Source organism: Scyliorhinus canicula, chromosome 14 (genome assembly GCF_902713615.1).
Source record: "Scyliorhinus canicula chromosome 14, sScyCan1.1, whole genome shotgun sequence".
Lineage (NCBI taxonomy): Eukaryota > Metazoa > Chordata > Chondrichthyes > Carcharhiniformes > Scyliorhinidae > Scyliorhinus > Scyliorhinus canicula.
Genome location: NC_052159.1, coordinates 126,290,264 through 126,313,839, shown reverse-complemented (window position 1 = coordinate 126,313,839; position 23,576 = coordinate 126,290,264). Strand labels below are relative to the sequence as shown.

General features: G+C 47.3%; 1 protein-coding gene across 3 annotated transcripts in view; it reads left to right on the top strand.

Annotated features, from left to right (window-relative positions):
• Positions 1-23,576, top strand: part of gpc5a (glypican 5a) — a 1,363,183-nt gene that overhangs the window by 41,362 nt on the left and 1,298,245 nt on the right. For all 3 annotated transcript variants that reach the window (XM_038818309.1, XM_038818308.1, XM_038818307.1), the window contains exon 2: positions 22,080-22,241. In XM_038818309.1, coding sequence (XP_038674237.1) covers positions 22,080-22,241 — 162 coding nt within the window. The remainder of the gene's footprint in view (positions 1-22,079; positions 22,242-23,576) is intronic.

Below are 23,576 nucleotides of genomic sequence, written 5' to 3'. Positions count from 1 at the left end.
GTGGCCTTTGCGGGGAGTTCCCGACCGAGGCCAAAACAAATGGCAGAATCCCGATAGATAGCAGGGTTGTTCTTGGCGTCTGCCTACTATACACTCCCAAAAATGGGACCATGTTCTATGTGCGTAAAATTGCGCCCAAGGATACTACTAATATGAATGAGTAACAATTTGCAGAATCTGTCAAGGAAGGAGGGATAGATAAATAGTATACGGTTTTTCAGAGTAAAAAAAGGATCAAGAAGCCATGGATTATGACGGCGATATTGCAAAAGATGGAAGAAAAGAGCAAATGGAAGAATGTCGAGCTGAAATACAGACAGTTGAACAAAGGATTATGAAGAAAAACGAAAAAGGCGTGAGAACAATGATTAAAAGAGCAGAGTGATATTCTCAAAGAATTGGATTGATTAGGATGGGTAAACCTTGTGTACAAAAGCAAAAGAGATTAGCAGCACTCAGCATAAAGGACTGAAAACAACAGCCATAGCAAGTAAGGAAGGTGTTTTATTAACAAACCCTGAGTGAAGTAGGAAAAGGAAAGGAGCGTGTTGCAAAAATATATGCACAACAACACAAACCTGAAATGATTGAGCTAGAAGAAGAGCGTGATGTTGACATCGATTTCATTGCTAGAGTGAGATAAGAACCGCAATAAATGAGATTAAAAACTGGAAAAGCAGCTGGAATAGATGAAATACCGACAGTCGATTATTTAAAATGAGAGTTAAAATGTGACTGCTGCTTATTTTTGATCTCTAAATTGCTAAATTGCCAGACTGTGTTCCAAATCCAATATTGAATGTGCAGAAATATCCTCCAATCTGCAGAGTGGGAATGTTACTGGACTAATAATCCAAAGGCCTGAACCATTACTCCATTGAAATTAGTACAAATTCCACCACTGCCGCTGCCCCACTGACAAGACAGACCCACCAGAGGTGGTGATATGCAGATGAAAGGGATTTCCTGTGGTAATTCTCAACATTGACTCCGCATCCCGTGACATTTCCTTGAACAAAGGCCAGGATTGCCACTAACTGCCCCGCCTGAAGCTGATGCATCTGTACTCCCTCCCTGTTGAACAGCATTTGGAAGAAGCACTGTGTGCAGTAAGGGTGCAGATTGTACACTGGAAAGGCCCGCAATGTCCATTGCCAGAATAGTTCAATCCCATCATTATTGACTGAGATGGCCGAGTCCTGACGGAGATATCTGCCAGACAGGGCTTCTGGTACTCAGATTAAAACATCGAATATACAGTGCAGAAGGAAGCCATTCGGCCCATTGAATCTGCTCCAACCCATTTTAAGCCCTCACTTCCACCCTAGCCCCGTAACCCAATAACCCCTCCTAACCTTTTTGGACACCTAAGGGCAAATTAGCATGTCCAATCCACCTAAACTGCACATCTTTGGACTGTGGGAGGAAACTGGAGCACCTGGAGGAAACTCACGCAGATACGGAGAGAACATGCAGATTCCGCACAAAGCGACCCAGCGGGGAATTGAACCTGGGACCCTGGAGCTGAGAAGGCACAGTGCTAACCACTGTGCTACCGTGATGCAAGCAGGCGGTGTGAGAACCAACAAGAGGCAAAAACTGACTTTGTGTCGTCCTCAACAGAGTCATCTGCCCAAGGCAGTATTAAAGAGAATGGCGACCATAGTTCTTAGAAATAAAAATCCCATATTGAATGCTGATCTAATTATAGGCTTGACGCCACTTTCCTGTCTGTTCCTCCAGAACCCTTGACTCCCTTGCTGACCAAAAATCTGAGCAACTCCGCTTGGATGTGTTCAATGACCCAACCCCCATTGCTCTCTGGGAAAAAGAATTCCACAAACTAACGACCCTCTGCGAGAAAACCATTCTCCTTATCCGTCTAATTTTTAAACCCTGTCTGCTCTCTCTTGACTCCCCCATGAGGTGGAACATCCTCTCAGCATGTACCTTGTCAAGTCCCCTCAGATATTATGGGGATGATTTTGTGCCAGTGTTAGCCGTGAATGCAAAAGGCGATGTGGGTGCAAAATTCACGAGAATGGGAAAATGAGATTCTCGCCGGCAAGATCTACTTTTCTGATTTTTTTTTTCACTGAGCCTTGTCTGTACTGGACAGAAACCTCATTTAAATTAATTTTAATATAATTGACAGGCTTCCCAGCCAAATGTTCCCCATACATTTTGACTTCCCGGTCACTTGGCGAGGTTTACAACAGCTTCTGAAAAACGTGAAGCAGTGCCACAATCTAAGGGCAGTAAGAAGTCCAACAGGTTTGTTTCAAACACTAGCTTTCGGAGCACTGCTCCTGACCTGAGGAAGGAGCAGTGCTCCGAAAGCTAGTGTTTGAAACAAACCTGTTGGACTTTAACCTGGTGTTGTAAGACTTCTTGCTGTGCCAGTCCAATGCCGGCATCTCCACATCACGATCTAAGGGGGAAGTGCCGGGGCAGGCCCTTTGGGGATCGCCATCCCTTTGTGTGGGGGGAATTGCCCAGGTGTTTGTGAGGGTGCGGTGGGTGGGGGTTAGTTTTTTTCAGTGCCCTGATCTCTGGGGTGCTAGTGTTGCCGCCTCGATGTCAAAATATCTCTCCATTCTTCGAGCTCTTTATTCTTCGAAGCTCTATTATAGGCACAACATGTTCAGCCTTTCTTCATAAGATAAGTCCTTCTTCCCAGGAATCAGTCGAGTAAACATTCTGTGAATTGCTTCTAATGCAATTATATCCATTCTTATGGAAGAGGCTAAAACTGTACACTTAACTCAGAGATTTGGTCCAACTAAGGCCTGTACATCAACTGCAACACTACTTTTACACTCGATTCCTGTTCAATAAATAACAACATTCCAGTTTGCCTTCCTAATCGCTTGCTGCACCTGCAGGCCAACATTTTGTGATTCCTGCACCAGGACACCCAATTTCCTCTGTTCTGTAGAATTCTGCAGTCTATCTCCATTCAAATAATGCATTGTTTTTCTATTCTTCCTGCCGGAGTGGCCGCCAAATTAACATTTTCCCACATGATACTTCATCTGCCAAATTTTTTGCCCACTCGCCTAACCTATAAATCCATTAGTAGACTGAATGTTGTCTTGACAACTTAATTTCCTCCTGTCTTTGAGTCATTAGCAAATTCACCTCCCCGCCCATTCATTCCCTTCATCCAAGTCATTGATGTAGATTGTGAGTAGTTGAGGTCACAGAACTAATCCCTGGTAACAGTTGCCAACCCCCAAAAATATCCCAGTTATCTGGCTCCTGTTAGCTAACCAATCCTCTATCCATGCTAATATGTTACCCGCAGCCCCTATCTACAGCTCTCGCTGAGATATCTAGTTTCTCGCTGATTTTAATCAGTCTGCTATTCATGGCCATACTTTGAGCCACCAACACACTAAGCTCTGAAATTCCCTCACTTAACCTGAGCTCCTTTAAGATGATTTTTAGAACCCATAACTTTGACCAAAGTTTTGCCATCTGTCCTCATACCTCGTTATATAGTTCAGTGATCATTTTATTTGGATAACACTGCTGTGAATTCTCTTGGGATATTTTACTACTTTGAAGGACGATATAAATGCACCGGGTTGTCTTCGTCTTGGATATGTTGCTCGTTGTGTTCTCTCTTTAATTGGCTCTGTTTATGGTGGTTAATATGGTCGCCTTCCTTAATTCTAATTACGTTTGCTCAAGAGTCGCCAGGTATCTTTTGATACCACCACAAGTTTCAAAACCGAATACTGATCAAAGACTTAATAAGTTTAAAATCAATGCTCATTTATTTACACACACAGTCAAATATACTCATGCACAAAACTCTACCAACTAAACTATCACTACTACTAAAGCCTATACTTAACTTCGGGTGCCTACTCAGTCAGAGGAACAGTGGCTGTTGTCTGGTTCTGAGGCTGCTGGGGTTGAGCTGGTACGGAATAGCAGCTACGATTGTCTGCCTTGTAGCGTGTGTTGACTTTGGACTTGCTTGTTCTAGTGCAGCTGCTAGGCAGGTGTCTCCTCACTGAGAGCCAAGGCCAAGAGAGTGATTCTCTCTTGGGGGATCCTTCTCATACCCAAAAGGGGCTTTGTGTGCTTTTGGGTGGGCCTTGAACTTGGTCCCAATTAATTGGTCTGCATCTTGATCATTCCTATCTATTTCCTCCAATAAAGGGCTGGGTTCCCTGATTGCTGGGTGGGTCCTAGGTGGCCGTTGGCCTGCTTTGTTCTGGTCTCCTCTGGCACCGGGGTGTCTGCTTTAGTATTGTTTACCTAAATGTCTTTTGTCCCCGGAGATGGCTCGTTAATATAGTAATGGCTTTGCAGTATCGGTCTTGTCTGGGAGCTACAGCTCCAATCAACAGACAAACCTTGCACCTGCTTGCTTTCTCAGTATTGTCCATTTTCCCTGCATTCTTTGCAAAGTGTCCATTTTGTAATTGGGACGTGGCCATCCCAGATGGCTGCGCTCCCTCCTTGTGATCCACAACGCGAAGCGTGAAGGATCACATTACTGTGCTGTCTTCGTTCTCGGACCAAGCGGGGCACCCATAAGCAGGCTCTATACTGCTCTATCCTACCCTATCCTACCCTATCCTACTCTATCCTACTCTATCCTATCCTACCTCTGCCCTTAGGGGCAGCAGGGTAGCATGGTGGTTAGCATAAATGCTTCACAGCTCCAGGGTCCCAGGTTCGATTCCCGGCTGGGTCACTGTCTGTGTGGAGTCTGCACGTCCTCCCGCTGTGTGCGTGGGTTTCCTCCGGGTGCTCCGGTTTCCTCCCACAGTCCAAAGATGTGCGGGTTAGGTGGATTGGCCATGCTATATTGCCCGTAGTGTCCTAATAAAAGTAAGGTTAAGGGGGGGGGTGTTGTTGGGTTACGGGTATAGGGTGGATACGTGGGTTTGAGTAGGGTGATCATGGCTCGGCACAACATTGAGGGCCGAAGGGCCTGTTCTGTGCTGTACTGTTCTATGTTCTATGAAACACAATTTTACCTAAAAATCATGTTAAATACATACATTATTATCAAACTCTACGGGGCGCTATGACATTCAGGCATGCATGACAAAATAAAAAAACTGGAACTATCCTCACTCAAACAATCCAAAAATAATCTATAACATCTTAAACTGTACAAAAATAGCAGCACACCAATTTCTCTGGCTTGGCAGTCAAGCACAGGAGTTTACATTTCTTTATTGAACAAAACACACAAAGAAAAACGGATGCACTTTAATTCATGTCAAGGGGTTCGGGGGTTTGGTGAAGTCCAAAAATAGGGGACCTAAACGTGTATACCGGGATGTGAGAGCGGTAGGCTCTCCTTCGCCATTTCCTGATTCTAACTGTCTGCACGACACTGCAAAGTATCGCTAGTACTAAGAGGGCTTCTACTACATATGATAGTGAATACCAGGTGATAAACTTATCACACCAGTAAAGGACTGTGAGGGCTGTGACTGCGGGGCTGGCCAAATCCGTCTAATAATACCCTGTCCTTTTCATGGGCGTCCGGTCATGAGAGTGTGGGGGGTGTATCCTGTGGATGTGGATACCGTGTTCTGTAAAAACATTAAAGCAAATGGGAGAACTGAATCCCAGGTGCTCTTATTCTGCTGTACCATTTTCCTGAGGGTGGCTTTTAATGTCCTGTTCATTCTCTCTACAATACCACTTGACTGGGGGGGTATGCTATGTGAAACTTATTGTCTAATGCCGAAAATTGTGAGGACGTTTTTCATTACGCGTCCTGTAAAATGGGAGCCTTGAGATAGGAGAAAGAAATTTGCTGGAGAGTCACCGAAAATTGTGTAGACGTGTTGGTTGACTCGAACTGAAGTTTCTGTTGGGAATTGCCGGCAATTATTCCTGGAAATTGTGATGATGGGCTGAATGTGCTAAATGGTAGATTTAGAGAAAAGCGCAAAGTAGCATACCTCACGGTAGCATGGTGGTTAGCATCAATGCTTCACAGCTCCAGGGTCACAGGTTCGATTCCCGGCTTGGGTCACTGTCTGTGTGGAGTCTGCACGTCCTCCCCGTGTGTGCGTGGGTTTCCTCCGGGTGCTCCGGTTTCCTCCCACAGTCCAAAGATGTGCGGGTTAGGTGGATTGGCCATGCTAAATTGCCCGTAGTGTAAGGTTAATGGGGGGATTGTTGGGTTACGGGTATACGGGTTACGTGGGTTTAAGTGGGGTGATCATTGTTCGGCACAACATCGAGGGCCGAAGGGCCTGTTCTGTGCTGTACTGTTCTATGTTCTATGTGTCCATCATTTGTTTGGTGTTGAATACTAATGCAGTTACCAGCACCCTATTTTAGTAGAGGTGGTAGCTATATATGGTATGCCACGATAGTACCATGGGGAATCTGGTAGATAGCCGGCAAAATGTTGAGCTAGTTTTTAAAAACTTTTTTCATTGCAAAAACATTCAAAATAGCTTAAAAGATTTCACTTCCTTGAGTGAATTCTTATAACAACTTGGACAATGGAAAGAATTTTCAGGTGTTGGAAACTCTGAAACTCTGACTTTTTATTCAAATCAATTTGTGCCCTCGCTTTAGTTATGAACAGGGATGTACATTTTGCAACATTATTTAATCTCCAATAAGCCTCTTTAGTTTAGTTTAAACCTTGCACAGTTGGCAACTGTTTGTGTGTAACACTGAACAGGACAAACTCATAAACATCTAAATGTGGGAGTGAACTGACAGCAGAATAGCATCTGTTCAATGGAAGGGGGAGAGAAGCAGGATGAATTATACTAGAATGCAAATTTGAACAGTTTTAGAGACACAAGCTAAAGGTAGACGTGAGCAAACCAGCAATATGAGAGAAAAGATAACGATAGTCAATAATATTGTTTAAAAAAAAAACAAGAACTGGAGAGTTATTGGAAACATTGTCTTCAAGCTACATGTTATTGATTAGAATAGTAAATCCAAGATTACACAATTGCAAATAATGGTGTTGGCTATTTCAGAATCGCTTCAATGAGGAACCAGTAATTGCCATTGGGTTTTGGAGGATGTTGCTGATTTGTGGGCGATATTATCACTTCTGAGGCTTGGATTGTTATCAGTCTCACACAAGCAAGATAAAGTTGCTTTGTTCCTGAAAGACGATATATCTCGATAGAACATTAAACTTTCCAGGTTGGCATGAGGTGGTAATCATTCAGTATAAAGACTTTGACAATGTAATTGGATGAAAATCAGAAAATCAGAAAACCGACCCCAACTCTCTCTCCCCCCGTGAATCCCGCCCCCGCCGTCTCCCGAAGTCTTTGACACCAGAGATTTGGCGGGGGCAGGATTCGCGCCACGCCTGTCGGCTGGTCCCGCCGGCGATTTTCCGGCCCGCGATGGGCCGAAGTCCCGCCGCTGTCATGCTGGTCCCGCCGGCGGGAATCAAACCACCTACCTTACCGGCGGGACCAGGTGCCGCGAGTGGGCTCCGGGGTCCTAGGGGGGGTGCGGGGCGATGTGGCCCAGGGGGGTGCCCCCACAGTGGCCTGGCCAGCGATCGGGGGCACTCTTTTCCTTCCGCGTTCACCACAGTCTTCACGATGACGGACGCGGAAGTGGCCCCTCCCCTGCGCATGCGCGGGGATGACATCAGCAGCCGCTGACGCTCCGGCGCATGCGCGGACTTCCGCCGGCCGGGAAGTCCCTTCGGCCCTGGCTGGCGTGGCGCCAAAGGCCTTTCCCGCTGGCCGGCGGGGCGCCAATCACTCCAGCGCGGGCCTAGCCCCTCAAGGTTATGGCTTGACCCCTAAAGGTGCGGAGCACCTTTGGGGCGGCCCGACGCCGGAGTGGTTCACACCACTCCATCCCGCCGGGACCCCCCCCACCCCGCCAGGTAGGGGAGAATCCCGGCCCATGTTTTTAACTTTTTTTCTGGGTACAAAGTGGAAATTATTTATTTTGTTTAAAATTTCCAAAAATAATATCCACCACTTGAATCAGAATGCATAAGTAATAAATAAACACAGAATTAGTGATGCTGAATGCCAGATAAGGTGAAGTGGAAGTTGCTAGCCATGAGTCATTCTTTTTTTTAAAAGGACAGATGACTGAATTCAAAATGTATTTCATTTTCAACCACAAAAAAGACATCATAAAAACTAGAACAAAAGTCTAGGCCGGAATCGTCCCACGATTTTGGCTAAGGGTCATTTTTGGTGCAAAAACTAGAGTGATCTCACTGGCCCCGTATATAGTAAGACACTTACTGCAGTAAGACACGAAGTAAGACACTTGGTGGTCGTGGGAGGGAGGGGCACTGCCACACCCATGGCACAATGTGTCTGAACCAGCCCCCCTGACTAGCTTGCAGCCCAATCAAAACAATGGCAACAAGGTTCATGGAGGGTGTCCTGACATGGATGTTGGATGCTGTGGAGGAGAGGAGGGCAAACACTTGCCCAGTGGGCAGGAGACCCTGGGAGTGACCAGTCCATCTGACGCCTGACTCACCCCTCCCAGATACCAAGCACCCTTGGCCCAGCAGGCAGAACAGGGTGGAACCGCAACACCTGAGCCACCTGCAGGTAGAGTCGCGGCCCACAAGAGGATGCCTGTCAAGATAATCTGAGGTGGCAGAGCATGGCAGACAGCAGGTCGCCTCAATCTCGGGTGTGGATCCTGGGGAGACACCAAGAAGTAGTAGTGGGGTTAAAAGGGCTAAGAAATTGTAGTCGTGCAGCTTGGGCACTTCAGGATGTAGAGCACTGACGTTTGTGTATATTTGCTCTTACTATGTAATAAAACTCACTTTCGTTAACCACTTTAACCAATCTGGTGACAGCAATGGCGCATCTAGCGTTAGGTATGTATTCTGACTTAGAGGACCACCTCCATCCCTTCTTTGCGACTATGTCATCTCAGTGCATGTGTTTCCTTCACACTGACAGGACTCGGTCATGATACAGTAAAACCTCTAACCGAGCTCCCAGACCCCCAAGGCAGCATTAGGAGAGATGGCTGACTCCGTACGGGCTATCGCTCTTAAATGACCTAAACTACAGGAGTAGGTGAGCTTCTATCAGCCAGACAGGGGTTAGACATTCACAATATTTCTGAGGAGCATCACCGCCCCTTCCGTCATAGTCGTCATAACCACCCTGCATTGAATGGGCAATTCGGGGACTCCCCATCACCAGCTCCCTGAGTTGTTTCTCTTGCGAGCCTCCATGGGCACTTGGCACAGCCAGAGAGTCAAGCAAGTGTCCTCCCTTATTCTAGGCCTCCTGGAAGTGTTGTGATGAAGATGTCTCCAACCCTCCTGCCCATGCACATGGTACCAGTGAAGGCTCTTTCAGGAGGAACATGGTTTTCCTGGTTGCGCCTAGATGATCACATTTGGACGATGAGGTGGGTGGTGGTGGTACCAAATCCAATGGTACCACTATGTGTTGGGGCTCTGGAGAGAGGTCAACTCCATGGCCTTTTTTTTTTGAGGCACTAGGCCTGGCAGCCCTCACTGAAACCTGAGGCTCCGTCTAACTGTACTGGAGCACAAGGTAGAGGTGCTAGACGACCGCCAAAAGAAGATGCTGGAGGAACCAGGAGGCAGAATTTAAGAATCGTTGGCCTTCCTGAAGGTATTGAGGGACCGGATGCGGTTGCATATGTGTCGGGTATGCTTCAGTCATTAATGGGAGCGGGGTCTTTCCCTTGACCTCTGGAGCTGGATAGAGCGCACACAGCCCTTGCAAGGAAACCCAAGGCGAACGACCCGCCGATGGCCATGTTGGTCATTTTCACCATTTTTCAGACGAGGAGCGCGTCTTGTGATGGGCCAAGAAGGAACAGAGCAGCAAGTGGGAGAATAGTGAGATGCGCATCTATCCGGACCTGGGAGCGGAGCTGGCCAAGAGACGTGCGGGGCCTCACGGTAGCATGGTGGTTAGCATCAATGCTTCACAGCTCCAGGGTCCCAGGTTCGATTCCCGGCTGGGTCACTGTCTGTGTGGAGTCTGCACGTCCTCCCCGTGTGTGCGTGGGTTTCCTCCGGGTGCTCCGGTTTCCTCCCACAGTCCAAAGATGTGCGGGTTAGGTGGATTGGCCATGCTAAATTGCCCGTAGTGTAAGGTTAATGGGGGGATTGTTGGGTTACGGGTATACGGGTTACGTGGGTTTAAGTAGGGTGATCATTGCTCGGCACAACATCGAGGGCCAAAGGGCCTGTTCTGTGCTGTACTGTTCTATTCTATGAACCGGGCAAAGTTGACCCTCTTTAGAAGGGGGTGAAGTTTGGGGTGTTATACCCAGCGAGACAATGGGTAACCACACTACTATTTTCAGTCGCCAGATGATGTCTGGACATTTATTAAAGAGAAGAAGTTGGGCTTGAGTTAAAAGACACTTGAGCTTCGAAGATGGGAGGTGGCCGTGGTTTGTAATTGTGTTCTGTTTTAAACAAGACTGTATGTAGTCTTGAGCGAGAGAGTGGGTTGGAGGGATGATTGGAGGGTGTTTTGTTTAGTAGGTAGTTGATACGGGGGGTGGAGGGGGAGGTTACCAGTGGGCCCTGAAGTTAGCATTATCCTTCGGGGGACTGGGTTTTGTTTTAAGTGAGTGTGTCTGTTCTGCTTTATGGTTATGTTAATGGCTTCTGGAGAGCTGATGTTTACTTACGGGAGAATGTGATCCTGTAAATAGCATTTTTTTTCTATCTGGGGAGAGGGGTCTGAACAATAAGGTGATAGTCTGATCGGCGCCAGGGGCGGGGGTTATCGGGGTTCAGCATTGGTCAGCTGACTCTCGGAACCTTGGTGGGGGGTACGTTAGTGTTGGGTTGGTGTTTGATTTGTGAGATTAGGTTTCTGGTGCTATTGGGGTGGCGGGGCGGGGGGGGGGGAGGGGGTGGCTGCTCTGTGGGCAAGGGAGAAATTTTATTCAGCGAATAAATGGGAGGTCGGGCGCAACTGCTGTTTAAGGGGGTGCTCGGGGAAGCGGGGGGAGCCGGCTCGGGTCTGGTCTAAAAAGGGCCAGCAGGGTAGGGTAGCCCCCTGTCCAGGCTGATTATGTGGGACGTGAGAGGTCTGAATGGGCCAGTGAAGAGAGCACGAGTGTTCACTCATTTAAAGGGACTAAAGGCAGACGTAGCAATGCTCCAGGAGGCGCATCTAAAGGTCGCAGACCAGATGAGATTAAGGAAGGGTTGGGTTAGTCAGGTGTTCCTCTCAGGGCTGGACTCGATGACCGGGGGTAGCAATTTTGATCAGTAAGCATGTGGCATTTGAGGCTGGGAGAATAGTCGCTGATAAAGGGGGTAGGTATATCATGGTGAGTGGGAAGCTGGAGGGGGTCCGAGTGGTGCTAGTGAATGCCTACACCCCGAACTGGGACGACGTGGATTTTATGAGGTGCGTGTTAGGTACAATCACAGGCCTTGAGTCTCACAACTTGGTCATGGGAGGGGAGTTCAATACGGTTATTGAAGCCAATTTGGACTGCTCAAAATCCAGGATTGGGAAGAGGCCGGCAGCGGCAAAGGAATTGAAGGGCCTTATGGAGCAGATGGGGGGGGGGGGGGGGGGGGGGGCGTAGACCCCTGGAGGTTTACACGGCCGAGGGTAAAGGAGTTTTCCTTTTTCTCCCACGTCCACAAAGTTTATTCCCGGATTCACTTTTTTGTTCTGGGCAGGGCGTTGATCCTGAAGGTGGCGGGGACGGAATACTCTGCGATTACAGTCTTGGACCATGCCCCGCACTGGGTGGATTCGCGGCTTGGGGAGGAGATAGGGCAGCATCCGCTGTGGCGGCTGGACGTGAGGTTATTAGTGGATGAGGTGGTTTGCGGGCGGGTAAATAAGAGGATCTAGAACTACCTGGAAATAAACGACACTGGAGGTATCAGCAGCGACGGCCTGGTAAGCCCTGAAGGCAGTTGTTTAGAGGGGAACTAATATCGATCCGGTCTTGTAGAGCGAAGAGGGGAAGGGCTGAGAGGGAGAGATTGGTGGAGGAGATACTTCGGGTGGATAGAAAGTATGCGCAGGCCCCGGATGCGGGACTCCTGAGGGAGCGGCGCAAGCTTCAGGCGGAGTTTGAATTGTTGACCACAGGGAAAGCGGTAGAACAGCTGAGAAAGGCTAAGGGGGCGGTGTATGAGTATGGGGAGAAGGCGAGCAGGATGCTGGCGCACCAGCTGAGAAAGAGAGAGAGGCGGCCAGGGAGATTGGGGGAGTAAAGAATAAGGAGGGTAACTTGGTCTTAGACCCGGAGGGGGTGAATGAAGTTTTTAAGGAATTCTACAACAAATTATGAGTCGGAACCCCTGGCGGGCGCGGAAGGGATGAGGCAATTTCTGGACCAGTTGAGGTTCCAGAGGGTGGGGGGAGGGGGAGAGAGCGAAAGTGAGAATGTAAAGTCAGACATCTGAGCAATCAGACTGTGACCCAGGTTGCGAAAGAAACAGCGTCTGATAGAGATAAAAGCACACACAGGTCTCCGACATCAAGAGTAGAATTTTCCTATTCTGCCTGTGCTGGTGTGAAAACAGTTTGCAATTCTCCTAATGGCGGGTCGGATAACCATCGACTGGTGGTGTGAAAGCCATTAAGCGTTCAATGATCTGTTGAGCTGCTTGCAGAAAAATACTTTTAACTGTACCTCGGTACACGTGACAATAAACAAATCCAATCCATGCACGTTCATTCAATCTGCTACTCACAGGAATCACATGCCACCTTCCGATCTTGTCACGCCAGCGGGAAATCACACCGGTCTGTATCTCGTTTGCAAAAGAATGGTGAGCAGTGGTCAGATCTTTCTTCATACATGACTTCAAGGTGATTGCTACATACATAGGTTACTTAGCACAGCGCTGCGTCCGTCTCATTGCAGTGCTCGTGGAATTAAACGCTGCTGGGGTTGCAAGATTGGTCTGCTGGTGGGTGACTTCGTAGTCCACAAGGACAATACTGTTCAGCGGTACTCAGTACAGCGGGGTGGATGGAATGCTTTGAGCATGAGTGGGTGCAGGTGCACCCAGAATCCGGAATAGGAAAGAGGGGGAATGTGTTTGTGTGGCAGAAGAGTGATGGGTTGCATCTAAACTTATAAGGAGGAATGGGGAGCCTGATGGGAAATGCATTGATAGTCAAAGTCCTTGGTCTGGGGCCAGGAGGTTGGAGTGAGAGAGCAGAGATGCTCCTTGGGCTCACAGTCAGGAGAGAGAGAGAGTACAAACTGTCCTAGAGTTCTATTCACCTCCCAGTAAAAGTGATGGAAAAGAGACAATCCTGGGATGCACTGGGCCATGCTATGGGGCTTTGCATGGCATGAATGTTGTACTCCTGCTCCAAGGAGGGGCAAAGGCTGTGTGCCGAATTGGGATAATACACAGCTTGGTGTGCAAGGTGTTTTCACAGTCCTTGTCCATTGGCTTGCCTTGCTCTGTAGTGATCTGCAGATGGTTACAGGAGGCATCATGATAATGGTTATGGGAGGCATCTGCAATCTGTATTTGGAGAAAACATAATGAAGTGAGTGTATGTGAAGCTTTCTTTGGGGGTTTTGTCATTTTGTGACTATGCACACAGTTCTTTAGATGAGGTCTGCTTTGTGCGTGGGCACATCAACATTGATGGGCTATGGGGAGGGTGGGAATGCTGACCACAACAACATGGGGAGATGATAGCATAGTGGTACTGTCATTGGACTAGTAATCTAGACACCCAGGGCCAATGCTCTGCAGACCCAGTTCAAATCCCACCACGGCAGATGCTGACATATGAATTCAATACAAATCTGGAATTAATGTCTAATGATGACCATGAAACTATTATTGATTGTTGTAAAGACCATCTGGTTCACTAATGTCCTTCAGGGAAAGAAATCTGCTGTCCTTACCTGGTCTGACCTAAATGTGACTCCAGATCCACAGGAATGTAGATGACTGTTAAATGCCCTCCGAAGTGACCTACCAAACCACTCTGTTGAAGGGCAATTAGGGTTAGGCAATCAATGCTGGCCTAGCCAGCAATGCCCACTTCCCATAAATGAATGAATAAACAAAACAAATTACTGAGGAAGGTTGGAGAATAACAGGGGAGCTCTGCCTTCACCATGTGAGGTTGCGGGTAAATTTGTGCAACGCGGAAGCAGAGATGGAGTGTTGAAGCTGGTGTCAGTCATGGTGAAGAACCATCATCTCGCACTTTCGAACTAATGGTGCAGGTTTAAGTTGAAAGTTGGAGTGGATCTGCAGGGGAGGGGTCTGAGGGAGTGTGAAAGGAGGTACTGCTGGACTAAGGGGCCCTTCTTCAATGGTGCCCTGTAACATCTTGGTGCCGCAAGGTTCAAATGGAGTCAGAGCTGAGAGAAAGGAGGAATTCCTCCTTGAGAAACTAGCCATTGGAGCCCATTCCTTTTGCTGCTCTGTAAAGGGTATTGTAGAAGTCACTGGCTTAACATCACATCACTGCATTTCAATATTAACATACAAGAATGTGAAACTTGGGACTGCACATATGGCATCCCATCAATCAGAGTTTCATGTGATTTCCAGAATTAGCATTCCTATAGGAAAGGTCATCTGGTGATTAATAATGAGCAACTTATTTTTAATTAGTATAGCAGATCAGATTTGAGCACTGAGTTAGATTAGGTGGCACATGTCATTCAAACCTTCTCTAATCTCTGCAGGATTCAGAAGTGAAGTCTCCGGGTTGGCACCTTGGTCACTCAATGTGCCATGTTAACACCTCCGGTACAAGGCTAGTAGGGCAGAAGCCACTATAGACCATTTCAGTTACCTTTGGCTCAAAATAGTGAGCGTCACTATTTTAATCTGTTATTTATTAATCTATTTGGTGTATCATTTCAGAGAAAAGGACAAAACAGTTATGGATTCAGGGCTCAATGCTGCTTTTTTGAGGGTTTTAATACAGTTGAAGAGGGGAAGAAGGGACAGGTGACGCGAGGAGGAGGCCTCGCCTGAGTCACGGGTGGGTGTTGGGGGTTCGCAGAGCGATCGGTTGTGGCATTCCCGATTGCGGGGAAAAATGCACAACGGCCGCGACCAGCTTCTAATGCCACCGCAACCAGCTTTTAAATGGAATGATGCAGTCTTCTGGCCAGAAGCATCAGCAGAAACCAGGTCACGCGTCTGGCATGTACACCATCATGCATCCAGTACATCCATACTTTTGATACAAAATCATGGAGGAGAGATTCCTCCATTGTCTAACTGTGAGTAAGCAAGGCAACAGGACTGTGAAGAAAGATGGATCATTTTATTATAAGGAAGAGAGGGTCAGAGATACAAACACGTCAGGATTTCACAACTGAATCTGCTGAAGAGAGCTGATCAGGGGAGTCCATGACAGGACAAAGCAGTGCTAGTGTGAACTGTATACAGAGCTCCAGGGCCTCTGGTAAACAGCCTAGTAAGAAGAAAGTTACATCAGGACAAAGCAGAATAAAGATGATTTCTTTGGAATAGCTTTGTTATTTTTTCCAGTGCAAATCAGGATGCAAAGTCCATGTGTGTTATATGCAGAGAAGGACTGTCAAATGAGAGTTGGATGCTAACTATGTCTCATCTTGCAGACATCTTTTCGATTCTAAATGAATTGAAGCTCAAATTGCAAGGGAAGGATGATGATTGTTTTCGGCACTGTGAAGAAATAGATGCTTTCCAAAGTCATTGAAAGTTTGGCAAGTGCAAATACAAAGTCAGGACTACTACATGTTCCCCACACTGCTATAACACATTGAAGAAAACAGTGTTAATAAATTATCAATAGATTGGCAAGCCTTATTCAGTCGTATCTGGCTGTGTTGATCTGCGTTTTTTGTCACTACTTTACAGCGAATATTCGGAATCCTTTTGAGTTTGAGATCCCAGAGTCAATTATTAACTTACTGCTGACTCCAAATGAAGAAACTAAACATCTGCACCTCGCCTCTGATAGCACATTAAAAACCCGCCACCAGTTCATGAGGCTCTCCGCATTCTGGCGCAGCATCGCCGAAGTGTATCCAGTGCTGAGTAAGACGAACAGTTTGTTGCTATTGAACTTCACAACGACCTACATGTGCGAGGTTGGATTTTTCATCCTTACAAAGATGAAGACATCGCAAAGAAACTAGCTGAAGTCTGCACCTGATTATGTGCATTGCTCTCGCCTCCTGTGAACCTGATTGGGGACCAAGCAGGCTCACCTGTCTCATTAAAGCAAAAATGATGTTGCGAAGGTCGGCCGGCGTGGGTCTGAAGTTGGGTCCCTGGTAGGTTCTTCAAGGAGGTGGAGGACAGATGTGGACGGTATGGCTGTAGCCCGGCCAACCATGTTCATATGTTTTGGGCGTGTCCGAAACTGAGGGAATTCTGGCAGGGATTTAAGAATGTTATGTCAGAAATCCTGGAAGGTAGGGTAACTCTGAGTCCAGAATTGGCAATATTTGGGGGGAGGGGGGGGGGGGGGGGGGGGGGGCAAGGGGGGTGAGGCCGATATCCTGGCCTTCTCCTCCCTGGTGGCCTGGTGGCCCGGAGACGGATCTTGCTGTGATGGAGGGACTCGGAGCCCCTGAAGTCAGGAGTGTAGGTCAGCGACATGATAGGGTTTCTCAGTCTGGAGAAAATCAAGTTCGCTCTGAGAGGATCAATAGTGGGATTCGCCCGGAGTTGGCAGCTGGACAGGGCGGGAGAAGTGGGGGACATGGTTTATTGTTCGTTCTTTTCGGGGGTATTTTGTGCGTCGACCCGTGGTTTTAGAAATGTCAACATGTTAAATTGTGAAAATTACAAATGCTTCAATAAAATATTTTCTTAAAAAAAAAAGTGGGTCCCTGGAAAAAAGTTTCAAAAACACTGGTCTGCAGCAAGGCACTTCACTACGTGAGGATTGCATTTGATGAAGGCAGTGAGGCTTCTAGATTCAATGGGTTTGCAACTACCTCGGGCTTCCCAAGAGTGCAGGGTGCAATCATATAATCATAGAACTACAGTGCAGAACGAGGTCATTCGGCCCATCGAGTCTGCACCGGCCCTTGGAAAGAACACCCTACCCAAGCCCACACCCCCACCCTATACCCGTTACCCAGTATATGCATATTTCTAAATCTGCATGAGAAATTAAAATTTTCAAAAGTGGTGGTTGAGTACATGTAATTACAAAAGTGTTACACGATGAACTTGTTTGGGGACAGAGAAACTCGCATACTACTCTGGAACTTCTTTTTACGTAGAGATCTTGGGTTAATAGTCAATGTTTGCTCCTCCGACTTTAGCAGATCACTAACAGCAAATATAGCAGAGCCCAGGAAGCTTTGCTCCACCGTTTCAGTGTTAGTATCTGGTCAAGCTCTGTTGTGCAGGTGATCTGCACAAAATAATTTGGTTTCCAATCACAAGCTGTAGCCACTAGTTCCTTGCATGCAAGGCTGAACTCCAGTTTCGGTTCAAATGGAATTTTGCCAATAGTTATCCGTGGAGTTGGAATCTCTGGCAGGGGGAGAATCCGATGGGTTCCACCTGGGCTGGTATTCGCTTTGATTTCCATACGAATTCCTGGAGCTATGCAATTCTCCTTTGCAAACCTTCAGAGTTTGCTTCTCGGAGTGCTGCAATCCAGTCACCACAGTCTGACTTTGAGACGGCGTCAAGGTGAATCCCTGGCTCTCCACTCTGAAATGTGATGGTTAATGCTGTGCTCCTGTTATCTCTGCACTCCACAATGTCACATTATTCCAGCACTATTACCTCAACAGGGTTTGATGTATTGCTTCTATTTTTCATTAAGAAGAGCAGGTTTCCTTTCAAGCGACATCATCTTTCTGTTAGTTCTTGATATTTTCGCTGTGTTCTGGATTTTCTACACGTTTCAATGTGCCTTCCTTTTCAAAACAGATTGGAGGCGTCTGGGCAATCTCCTGCACCCATGTGCTTTAAGGGCTCCATGGCAGTTTCCTGAATGTTTGTCAACCGTAAAGGCTTTCATTTCATCAATTTCAACTGGTCTGAGATCATTGGGAGTACGAGCAGGAGGGCCAGGAAGAGGGTGATCAAGGTCAGCTACACGGGATGATGCCATTGGAAGAACGATGTGGAAGAGATGCCTGTGCCATTTTAATTGCTACCAGATTCCAGGAGAATTAATGTGAAGGCAAAATGGTCCCATCACTCCTGTCCCTTAATGCCATTCCATTGTATTGAAAGAGATGTTCAAGCAGCCACATGAAAAGCAAGTTCATAACTCAGACTTGCAACTTCCAGCCTCATGATTGACCAGGCCATGATCTCTATGAAGGTTAGCAGTGCACCATGTATGCGTTCACTTTGGGAAGTGAAAATAGACACAACAGCGCAAACCCTGCAGCAATTTAATTGATGTAGCCATCGTCACTTCAATGAGAAACTACAGTGGAAAGTGAGATTGGACATGATTCAGGATGTCCTCCTCCCATCCAGGTCTTGTCCTTTGGCACCACCACTGAGGAGACACAATTGCCTCGTGACTAATCCCTCATGGCTGCTGATCTGCCCTCACACAATGATGTGATGTGAGGATAAAGAGTCCAAGCTCATTAATCTCAGTGATATTACACAAGTGTGCAGAGACGATCTTCAATGAGGGTGACATTGCATGAATTTGAATCTCACAATTGCTGATTGACAGCACGGCTAACCTTGAAATAAGAGGATTCACATGTATCTAATCACAGCGTCTTCAGTTTACCAAGCCATAAACACCAAACGGATTAACAAAAGTTAATATTTTGGCGGTGATTGTACACCCATGACCCAAAAGTTCTTCTAATATTGCTTCATTTTCCTAACCTTACCAACACCCCTGGGTGCAGCCACGACATCCACAACACAATGTCTGTGTTGATTATGGTGGATGTCCTCTAGTGGCCTGAGACCTGATGCCCTCCCAGCCTGTTAAGGATCTCTTGTCCAGGGGCACATGCCCTTCCTGGGCCTGAGTGGATATGTTCACAAGCAGAGAGGATTCTGAGTAGCTGCAAATCCTAGGAGTATTCTGAGTGAAAGCCCCAGGCTGTCGAAATAATACTCATCCTCTCTGTGTATCCAAAGGCACCAAATGGAGCATTAGAGACAGGAGGAATGTGGCCGTCTCGCTTTGCCTTCACTTTACTCCTCCTGGAATCTGGTAGCAATTAAAGTGGCACGGGCACGTCTTCCATGTAATTCATCGTTGACCGCATTGTCCCATGGTAACTGAACCTGATCACCCTATTCCTGGACTTCCTGCTCTTCATCCCTGACTCCTTAAGGAGAAGGGACAGCTGAGGGGAGATCAATGTGTCTCATCCCCTTCTCACCTAGACACTCTTACTACTGCCCATCAGTTTGTGTGGCATGGAGTCCAGGAATTAGTGTAAATCTGGCAAAACCTGCTGGACCAAGGTCTCCATGGTGGTCGTCAACCTTCCTGTGGTGGCCTCTAGGTGCTGGCATGTCAGAACCATGACATCAGACAGAACGGGCAGGCTCCTCCATCTTTTTGCTCCAGTCTGCTGAGTGACTGCTGCATCGCTGCCTGATGCTCCCCCGCCTGTCATTGCATCTACAGCATTGTGTTAATGGCTGCTCGCAGATGCTCATCATCTGATTTGGACTCCATGCGTGGCTGATTTCCAGATGCCCCTACAAATTCTGTCCCTGCCTCCGACTACTGTGGAGAGGTGTCACTGAGGTGTTTTCCAGTAGGTGAGCCCGAGTCTAATTTAGTCTGTGACCCAATGAGGTGTGTGTCTCTGCACTGGTTGGGAGTGCGGGTGAGTGCAGTGATGGTTCTTCCTCATTGGCTTTCTCAGCTTCCTCATCCAAGGTGGTTTGGGGGCTGGGGCTTATATTGGACCTCCTAGCCTGCCTCTATTTGCTGGTGCCTGTAAGAGAGAAGATTGAGTGTTACTCAGGGCAGCACGGTAGCATGGTGGTTAGCATAAATGCTTCACAGCTCCAGGGTCCCAGGTTCAGTTCCCGGCTGGGTCACTGTCTGTGCGGAGTCTTCACGTCCTCCCCGTGTGTGCGTGGGTTTCCTCCGGGTGCTCCGGTTTCCTCCCACAGTCCAAAGATGTGCGGGTTAGGTGGATTGGCCATGTTAAATTGTCCGTAGTGTCCTAAAAAGTAACGTTAAGGGGGGGGGGGGGGTTGTTGGGTTACGGGTATAGGGTGGATACGTGGGTTTGAGTAGGGAGATCATTGCTCGGCACAACATCGAGGGCCGAAGGGCCTGTTCTGTGCTGTACTGTTCTATGTTCTATGTTCATGAGCAGGCAGATTTCAAGATTGCATGGTACTCACTGTGAATGTCAGGATGTGTTGAACTCATGGAGGTGTGATCCATAACAGATTGCCTTGAGAGGCCGATCTCTCCTTACCCACAGGGGTAATCCCTGTCTTCTCCAGCCAGCTCAGTAGCATCCCCCTGGAATTGGGTAAGGGGTATGATGCTGGCCGTTCCTTCCTTAGTCTGGGATCGTTCCTGTTTAGAACTATAGAATTCCTACAATGCAGAAGTTGGAATGTGGTTGGAAGAGATGGAGCAGTGGTTGGGGAATGTTATATGTTGGATGTGTCCAGATGAAAGAGGCCTCTTGTATCGGGCCATCCTTGCAGGCCCTGGTTACTGCCCTCTTCAATTCTCACAGGCTAGGTTTGCGACAAGCCCAGTGGTAGTGGCATCGCTTAGAATCTGGAACCAAGTCAGGCTACGTTTTAAACTGCAGGACATGTCCGTATTGGCACCAATATGCAGTAACCACCGATTCATTCCATGTGGTTGGGGAGGGGTGTCGAGAGGTTTAGGGACCTGTATGTGGATGGTAGGTTTGCGGGACTTACGGGTTTGGTGGAGAAATTTCAACTCCCGAGAGGGAGCGCATTCAGATATCTGTAGATCTGGGACTTCCTTCCCCGGGGGATCGAAGGCAAGGGCCCCATTGGAAGAAACAAAGAGGATGCGGGAGGAGGAACTGGGGCTCGAAATGGAAGGAGGGCTCTGGAGTGAGATTTTGTAGAGAGTGAATTCCATCTCTTATGTCAGGCTGATATAGCTTAAGGTGGTATGTACGGCGCACCTGACTAGAGCACACATGAGTGAGTTCTTCCCTGGGGTGGAGGATAGGTGCGAAAGGTGCCCGAGAGGTCCGGCAAACCGCTCCTATATGCTCTGGTCCTGTCCAAAATTGATTGAATTCAACCTCGTTCTTCAAGATCATGTCTGAGGTTGTGGGGGCTAGGATGAAGCCATGTCTGCTGGTAGCAGTATTTGGAGTGTTGGACGTGCCGGTCCTTCTTGAGGAGGAGAAGGGGGCCAACATTTTGGCCTTCGCCTCCCTGATAGCCTGGCGTCGAATTCTGCTAAGATGGAGGTCGACAGCACCACTTGGGGCCTTGGACTGGCTGGCAGTCCTGGCAGAAGTTTGAAGGCTGCAAAAAATGAAATATGCCATCAGAGGGTTAGAGGAAGGGTCCCGCTCCAGATGGGAACAGTTCGTTGCCGTCTTTAAGGACCTGTTTGTGACCAGCAGCTAGGGGGCAGGGAGAAAAAGGGGGTGAGCGGGGCCAGCAAGGGGGAGCTTGGGGTTCCTTTTTTTTTCTTCTCTCCTCTTTAGGGGGTGTTACGGTTAATTTTGTTGAAACGGAAAATGACAAACTGCACTACATTTTATTGTTCTGATGGTTTATATGAGTTGTACTTGTTGCTATGTTGGAAGAAAAATATTTCTTTTTTTTTTAAATTTAGAGTGCCCAATTCATTTTTTCCAAGTAAGGGGCAATTTAGTGTGGCCAATCCACCTACCCTGCACATCTTTGGGTTGTGGGGGTGAAACCCACGCAAACATGGGGAGAATGTGCAAACTCCACACGGACAGTGACCCAGGGCCGGGATTCGAACCCGGGTCCTCAGCGCCGTAGGCAGCAATGCTAACAGAAAAATATTTCTTAAAATGAAAAGTTATTTGAATTTGCCAATGGGAACATAAGGTTCCCTTTTAAAAATCAATTATTAGATAATCTGAACTGAGCAACATTGAATCAAATGTGAAGGAAAAGTGCATTAATTCTTTTCATTTTCTTTTAGGTTCTGATCTACAGGTGTGCACCTCAAAGGATCCAACATGCTGCACAAGAAAAATGGAGGAGCGGTACCAAGCTGCAGCCCGTCAAGACATTCAAAATTTGCTTCAAACATCCAGCTCAACGCTGAAATTTCTAATATCGCGCAATGCCGCTGCTTTTCAAGGTAACCTCTGTGGCCTGACCAAATGAAACACCTGCTTTTTTTCGCTTTTTTTTCATATCCAGTCGCACAATAGTGTGCTCAGGCAGAGATAGTCAATCTAGGAGAATATTTATCGTTTTTCATTTTGCTGATTGTTGGAAGTACAGAGAAATGTAGAGAAATAACCAGGACTGCGTTTCCTGCAGAAAACCTGGGCTTAAGAAATCCTGACTCAGTAAACAAGGGAGAACTTTTGGTTTTTAGATTTGTGAACAAGGAAAGGTTGTGTGTTGAGACGATAAGAAGCGGTGTATTTAAGCTTCACTTGGCTATTCTATGCAGACTTTCTGCTGTGGTGAGGAATGTGGAAGTTTAATTTGCCATAAGAAGGTCTGACTTAATTCACGGTTTGCGCTCCTCCATCAATTGTGATTATTTAGATGCTTAATAGTTGAGTCAGATCTCTTCAGTGTTAGACAGGGTGAGCTTTGGCTTGGAGAAGCTCATTGGGTTTTCACTGAACAGAAGGATATTAAAATCAGTCCTTGATTTGATGCAAGGTCACGCAGTCAGGTGATAATGTTTCTCTGCGGCCAGCTCACTAATTGTCAGAAAAAAGAATTTGTAGAATATTGAAGTTGTCCTGGTGACAGTTTCCTAATCTTTTAAAAATATCTGAATTTTGTTGTAGTAACAATGGTGAAGCTGTTAGCATTCACCATCACTGTGCTTCACTATAGGATGCACTGTTGAGCTCTATGCAGATTGCAATCCAGTCATTGAACTGTTGAGCAGTTGTCTCGCTGTAAAATCTCTTGAAAGGTTACATCTTGTTGAATGGAGCATCACATGGTTTTTTTTTGTTTTTGGAAATATTTTTTATTATTTTTAACAATTTGCATACAATGCACACAATAACATAGAATAACAGCGAAACAGTAAGAACTCCCAACCCCCCCCATCCCCCCTCCGATTCAACAGCTAACAGTGACCAACTCTAAAGTACATTACAAATGGCCGCCATCTACGGTAAAACCCTTTCACCAATCCTCTCACGGTAAACTTGACCTTCTCAAAGTAAAGAATCTCCCAAGTCACCCAGCCACACCGAGGTGCTCACAGGTATAGTCGACCTCCAACCCAAGAGGATCCGCCTCCTTGCCACAAGCGAGCAATGTCAGGATGTCTGCCCCCGCCTGGAGCTGTGGCACATTAGAAACCCAAAACATCGCCACTAGTAAGCAAGGCTCCAACCCAATGCCCAAGATTTCCGACATAGTATCAAAAAAAGGACCTCTAGAAGCCCGCGAGCTTTGGGCACGACCAGAACATGTGCTCGTGGTGCGCCAGATCCCG